At 45.3% G+C, this 7,203-nt stretch overlaps 2 protein-coding genes across 2 annotated transcripts; one reads left to right on the forward strand and one right to left on the reverse strand.

Moving 5' to 3' along the window:
- The first annotated feature begins 64 nt into the window (after positions 1 to 64).
- Positions 65 to 1,301, forward strand: F5J12DRAFT_554393 (uncharacterized protein). The gene is made up of 7 exons (XM_051740042.1): positions 65 to 290; positions 346 to 401; positions 460 to 667; positions 715 to 771; positions 822 to 878; positions 933 to 1,009; positions 1,075 to 1,301. Exons 1-7 carry the CDS (start codon positions 162 to 164, stop codon positions 1,184 to 1,186), a joined length of 696 nt encoding a protein of 231 aa, XP_051594689.1. The 5' UTR covers positions 65 to 161; the 3' UTR covers positions 1,187 to 1,301.
- Positions 1,302 to 1,724: 423 nt separating this feature from the next.
- On the reverse strand, positions 1,725 to 3,039 carry F5J12DRAFT_898479 (uncharacterized protein; the record flags this gene model as incomplete). The annotated part of the gene is made up of 3 exons (XM_051748115.1): positions 1,725 to 2,437; positions 2,602 to 2,892; positions 2,943 to 3,039. 3 exons carry the CDS (start codon positions 3,037 to 3,039, stop codon positions 1,725 to 1,727), a joined length of 1,101 nt encoding a protein of 366 aa, XP_051594690.1.
- Between the last annotated feature and the right edge of the window lie 4,164 nt (positions 3,040 to 7,203).

Below are 7,203 nucleotides of genomic sequence, written 5' to 3' on the forward strand. Positions count from 1 at the left end.
TCGGCTATGTTCGGGATTGAGCACTTTGAAAATTATGTGCGCGCGCACTTCCTGCATTTGTAACGTTACACTCACTTTACCTTGGAATTTAGGTTGGGAAAATAACGTTTTTCAAGACCCTTTCCACTAGCTTAGAACTCAAACTGGAACCCCCTCGGGTTATGCAGGATCCGTCTATCAACGCCTTAGTGAAAACATTGCGTAAGAGGATGGGCCATGGAATTCCTAGGCGGCGAATGCAAGGAGTACAGAACGAGGTTACCGCCATATCAAACACTCTCGGCATTAAGGTATCTATTACTACCGTCGACAATAATACCGCATACTAGGCCCAGTGACCATTAGCTGCTAGAAGAAATGGCCACTATCTACACTCGATTCTACGATATACTTTGTCCATTGTGAGTATTCCATTGCTTCCCATTCTCTATTTTAAAGCCCACCGCGCCACGGGTTCAGAAAGGTGAAATTGGACAGAAGCTGCATGGAATATGATATGTCCAAACCGATTGCCGAGTTTATTAGTAGCTTTCCCCCACAGACTACGACATCAAGAGACGACAGTATTCATGACATGGTGCAAGAGATAAAGAGGCTTCAGACAACACTCGATACTACGGAGAATATCGATGAACAGTATGCCCTTGAAGAAGATATCACCGGACGGGTAAGGATGGCCTCGTGTTCACTGGCTTTTGAACTGACCTGGAACAGATCTTGTGGACGTGTCATTCTGGATTCCGCTCTGCGGTAGGACATATACCTGCCAAGGTAAGGTGCTCGTATAGGCAATCCCACGAACGTCTTGTGACCTTAATCAGGTGCTGCACAATATTCTAGAAAACGACAAGATGTGCAACCTAGTGGATCGAGTCAAGGTGAGTGACTGGATGCACACACGAACTAAAGTCGTTGAATCACAGGCCGACCAGTTCTTGGAGGAAATCTCCCGAGTCTTCAATGGCGCACTAGATAAATTGGCGACTGATAATCAGGCTCACTTACGACGGTGAGGCCGTGGTTCGCCTTGTACATTAACATAAATACTGAATCCACCCCCCGTATCTCTTTCAGAATTATGGCCGATGCAGAGGCAGGTACCTCAAAATATCAGCTACTCCTAGATGAGCGGGCACGTGAACAGAGAGTACCAGGCGCTATGCGCGAAGAACAAACCAGAACTTAACGCGTGCTGTTCCGCGGAGTGGTATTGGAGCATTCGATTCTGTATATTAGCGAGACTTGTATCCACACGGCTCGAGCAAACTCCATTTTGCTAATTCACTGGATGAACAACCAAGTATTAGGGCCGCTCAAAGTTAAATGTGGAAAAAACACGCGAGCAAACTCAAGTGTGATTGAGTTGTGAGTTTGTGGGCGAATATTTAATCTCCGACTGGAGGTTCAAACTCCGCGGAAAAAGCGCGTGACCGGGAAACGGTAGTTGTGTCGATAATGCTACTAACGCTCCGATTTAAAATTCAAACTCCGCCGAAAAGCGTGTATGCTTATCAACAGAGAGACCTAGCAAGTGATAATGAACCAATAACAAACAAACAAACATCCATATTCACATACTGCTACATACTATTGTAGATGTGAATACAGATGCAGATGTATACATGGGGGGGAGGGGGGGGAGACAGCAATACAACTAGGGGGGGGGGGGGGGGGGGAATGGGGATGCATACTAAATGATGATCAGTATTCTGTCATACACTGTTTCAAAGCAGATAAACATCTTGATTGCTAGACAAAGGGCCTTGATCCTCACTGCCATCTATGCCTTTTTGCAAGGCAAGGTTCTGAGCATGAAGTTCCTCCAACTTGATGGTGAGCTTCATCTTCTCCAACTCTTGAGCCACCATCATCTCCTCATGTGTGAACAGCTCACATTGCATAGTAAGTTGGTGTTCATGATTGGCTGAGAGAGCAGTGGCCTTCTGGTGAGTCCTCCAGTATCTGTACTCCAGCCAGTGACACTTGACCTCTGACCTATCCTGCCACACCTGTTGAAATTGCTTAATGAAAGTTAATGAAGCAGATGCAAGATCCAAAGAAAGCTTGTCAGCAGGGGTTTCCCATGCACACTTATGGGATGGCTTTGATGACAGCTTGGAATTGCTATCATCAGAGAGAGCAGTGATGCTGGAGGGGGAAGATGATGAGAGACAAAGGGCTGAGAACAAATTGGATGAAGCAATGTCAGAGTTGGAGGAGTCATCTGTATTTGGAGTGGAGGCTGACCAGTGTTTAAGGAGGGGTTGATCCTGCTTGAGGGACAGACATGCTGGCTGAAGTTTTGGACAATGGGATATGAAGGGAGGGGGGTCATCATTCAAGCTGATGGAATTAACTCTGTTAAAAGTAGAGGAGGGAGAAGAGATGACAGCAGACAACTCAGAGAAATTGAAGGATGGTGGGGTGCAAGCAAAAACTGCTCAGAATTAGCAGGGAGGGATGACAGCAACAACTGCTTAGATCCAGCAGAGGATGGAGAGGGTGATGGAATAATGGGTGGCAGCACTCACTCAGAGAAGAGCAGGGAGGGTGATGGTATGGGAAATGATGGCATCTTGATGTGTAAAAAGGGGGGGTCACCATCAACATTCATCAGTTCCAAATCATCTGCAAAAAAGTTGTCATTAGTATGAAAATCATCACCACCCTCCACTATTTCACCCTCTTCCAGCTGAGATGAATTCAGTGGGCCTGCAGCAGGATCAATGAAATCTCCAGATGGTGGGTTTGGCCACAGCTTGAAGAGTTCAACTGCACACCTAGTGAAATTCTGCCCACTATCAGCAGCACTCCAGGTACTGTTGTAGGCAGGATTTGTGCACCACCACCCATGCAATTCTCCCCACCAAGGAAACTCCCTCTCAATCATTGCTGATAACAATCAGTAAACCAATGTGTTTAGGAATGAAGTAGTCACATACCAATTATATTTTTTGTGCTGTTGCTGCATGCAAGATCCTCATAGGTGTGCCTGGCACCTGTCTGCCCAAGTAGTGCATTCTGCTTTTGGTACTTCATTTTTAAACTGTAGTAGTTGAGCAGCATCAGTAAACCACTTTGTGTGCTGGCAGTCCTAGGGAATCTGTCCAGTGCTGGACAGCTCTGGACAGCTCTGGCCAGCAAAAGTGATTTACTGATGAGTGAATTTTTGTTTAAAAGAAATTGATGTACACATCAAGCCAACTACAGATTGGAGCAGCAAAAACAGCTGGATTGTCTTGAGTGAGGACTTGGAATTCAGGGGACTCATTGACTGAGAAGATTGCCTTCACAATCTCAATGTATATCACATTCTTCCCATGTTGCAATTGTTGCTTACTCCTACCTTCCTCTTGAGCATCTTGTGTGGAGTCAGAAAACAACTTCTTCCACTCTGCTTCATGGGTCCTATACCACTCAATAAGATGATCAGTCTGTGCAGTGTAAGTCTTCTCCCATATAATGCAAGGGACCACTGCTTTTGTTGTTGATCTGGCACATAGTGTAGTCACATTTAGTCACAACACATGGGCAGCCTGTGTGCCAAAACACCAACACTTATATAGACCCCAAGACAGGCCTGCCTAAATAGATTAGCCAGTACACATGGACAGGCCCAAGGGACTAAAGTGAGAGCAACATATGTATGGGCCTGTAAGTGCATTACCACAACATATGGGAGGGCCTGTGGTGGGTAAGGATGTTGAAACATTTAGATGGGCCTGTGACCAATTAAGTATACTGAGTTGCTGTAAGACATGGACAGGCCTGTCCTGGTAGGTTACACCCCTGTTGCAACATCAAGGCAGGCCTGCCTATCATAACATGGAGAGGGTCACAACATAAGGACAGGCCCATCTATGATTAGAATACAAAGTTGGCAACATATGGATGGGCCTGGGAGTAATATCATTTATGGTGTCACAACATCTAGACAGGCCCATTCATAATAAGCCATACCCCTGTCACAACATATAGACAGGCCTGTCAACAGTAAGATGTACTGCTGTTGAAACATAAAGATGGGCCTGTCACTAGTATCATTTAATAGAGTCACAACATAAGGTTGGGCCTGTCAGTAGTATTATGCAACATATGGATGGGCCTGTCCACAGTAAGATGTACCTCTGATGAGACATAAAGACAGGCCCATCAGTAATCTCATGTATAGCATCACAACATATGGACAGGCCCTTCAGCAGTATTATTTATATTGTCACAACATATGGGTGGGCCTGACCCCAGTAAGATGTACCTTGTCAAAACATAAAGACAGGCCTGTCACTAATATCATTTAATAGAGTCACAACATATGGATGGGCCCTTCCTATGGATGGGCCCATCCACAGTGAGATGTACCTCTGATGAAACATAAAGATGGGCCCATCAGTAATCTCATGTATAGCATCACAACATATGGACAGGCCCTTCAGTAGTATTATTTATATTGTCACAACATATGGGCAGGCCTGGCCCCAGTAAGGTGTACCCTGTCAAAACATAAAGATGGGCTCATCAGTAATGCTGTTTAATAGCATCACAACATAAGGATGGGCCCTTCAGTAGTATTGTTTATATTGTCACAACATATGGATGGGCCTGTCAGTAATATCATTTAATAGTGTCACAACATAAGGACAGGCCCTTCAGTAGTATCATGTATATCATCACAACAAATGGATGGGCCCATCTAGCAAGATGCACCCCTGTTGCAACATAAGGATGAGTCTGTGTATGGTATTCTTAGGCAGCAGAAAGGGAGATCCAGGCTATCTACATAAGGACAGTCTGTGTAAGGCATTCTCAGGCAGCAGAAAGGGAGATCAAAGGGATCTATATAAGGATGGGCCCATCTATGGTATTCTCAGGCGGCAGATAAGGGAAAACAAAAACCAGTGTTACAACATAAGACAGGCCAATCCATCCATTGCAGGATTACAAACCCTTGGCACTGCATAAGATGGGCCAATCCATCATATCATAGATAGCTCACCACAAATGGACGGGCCTATCCATAATTGGGTTATCCCCCTGTCACAATATAAGACAGGCCCAGGAAGACAAGAAATGAAGAAAGTGGAACCTCTTGCACTATAGAGTATCTGAATTTCCCACTATAAATTGTGTTTCACATTGGACAATTTGCCTATTTAATTGGAATCTCAGGCACTGGTCTATGTAGCTGCAAGCCGGGCTCTGCCATTGGAGCAGATGGGAAACATGCAAAACAAACAGCAATGCTATTCCAGAACAATGCATCATATTTTTATCTGAGCCTCTGCTTCATATATGCATTCAGGATTATTGACTTGTACTGGTATTGCTGTCATGCCATGGGAATCATTCATAGGTGGGATAAAAAATGTGACATCTGTGTATCTTGTTGTCTGTCTTTAACCTCTGACTCTTCCACTCTCCAATCACCATCACCACTCTCACTGTCAAACTACTCCATTGTCTCATCATCAGAAACATGTTGTTGTCATCTTGCAAGCTCTTCAAGAAATTGCCTGAGCTCAATGCTGTGGCCAACTGCATCCTTCAAATTTACTTCAAGGATATTGCAGAAAGCAGCAAGCTGGGAAAGGTGGACAAGATTGTGAAGTGGAGAGGTGCCATCAAGGCAATAAATGATGAACTAGTGTGTCATAGCATCATCACATTTTTTTCACTAACTGATGCATTCAGGATGCTGTACATGACATCATCGCTAGGATGGATGAGATTCTGATGACCCTCATTGGCATCAACATGTTCTTAAAGTGGCATGAAGACCTTGGCTCAATCGAGCACCTGTGGCCTGAGTGGAAGACTGCCCTATCCCCTTCCAAAACCAATGTCACCAACCACAAGTGGCTTGACATTGTTGAGCATCAATACAAATACCACTGGTTGGGCCTCCCTATGCCCCACATGGTGCCAACACCAACACCACCTGCTCAAGAGACCAAAATGCCTATGAGTGACAAAGGAAAATGGAAAGTGACTGAGGCAGAGGTGGAGCAAATGATAGCAGATAGCTTGCACAGGATGGAGGTGGACAATGAGGGTGAAGATGAGGTGCCAGAGAAGGAGGAGGATGAGGAAGAACCAGCATGAGGCAGGCAGAAGTGCAAAGCTGCTGTGAAAATGATGTCCCATTGATCCAGACATTGATCCCACTCTAGGAAGGCAACAGCAGAAACTGATGATGATGATGACACTCCTGCTCAAGGCCAATCAAAATGCAAGCCTCATCCACCATTGGATGGACTATATGGTCGCACTGTTGTAGCTGCCAGAAGGACACCTTCCCCTGACCCCCATTCCTGTGAGTTGTGCTGCAGATGCAAGGTCTGATGCTACAAGAACCCTGGGAAGTCCTGCTTCCTGTGTGACAGTCACAAGATTTGATGTAGCCATGCCAAAGGCAGGATTGCCACTCCAACTCAATGGAATCCATCACAAGCCAGGGGAAAAAAGTGAACTCAAAGTCTGTCCCCAATGATGGAGGCCCAAGAATCCCAAAGCCCAAAGGAATGTCCCCCAAAGTGACACATTTTGATGGCTTCCAAAGCCATCAACACTGAGGTTGGGCCCTCCAACCAGGGAGAGACAATGCCTGAGGGATCTTCACTCAGTATGTTCACAATTTCATGTATTTACATTGACTCAAATTTTATTTAGAGATTTGTATTCCTGCATTCAAATACAGGGATTCCTGCCCAATCCCAGCTGCTGTACAAGTGGATTTGATTGTTGAGGTTGGCCCATCCATTGTGCAGGAGGTAGAGGGATCTACAGCAGCAGGTATGTTTAATCACTCTACATTTATGCTAATTATCATGGTTAACTCTTGTATTCAAAGCAGACACCTGCCCATCAACAACAGCAGCACCCGTCCAACTTGCAACCACTGCAACTCCCAGTGCACCATCATCCATCTGTGCCCCAATCACTGAGGTGTTGCAAACATCCAACACAATCAAAGAGTGAATTGAAGATTTGGAATGTTGACTCTGCAATGCTGAGGCCCACTGCCAATACTACAAGGATCAAATGTATGATTTCCAAATACAACAGGATGAAACCATGCAGATGCTGGACAGGATGGCTCACAAGCTGGAGGCTCTGCATATTCAGGTATATGGACGAGCATTGGGTGATGATCTCATTGATCTCTTAGGGCCTCTGGCAGATGAGACAAGGGCAGATAGGACAGCA

Source organism: Pisolithus orientalis (genome assembly GCF_024613125.1).
Source record: "Pisolithus orientalis strain OTSU chromosome Unknown F5J12scaffold_82, whole genome shotgun sequence".
NCBI lineage: Eukaryota > Fungi > Basidiomycota > Agaricomycetes > Boletales > Pisolithaceae > Pisolithus > Pisolithus orientalis.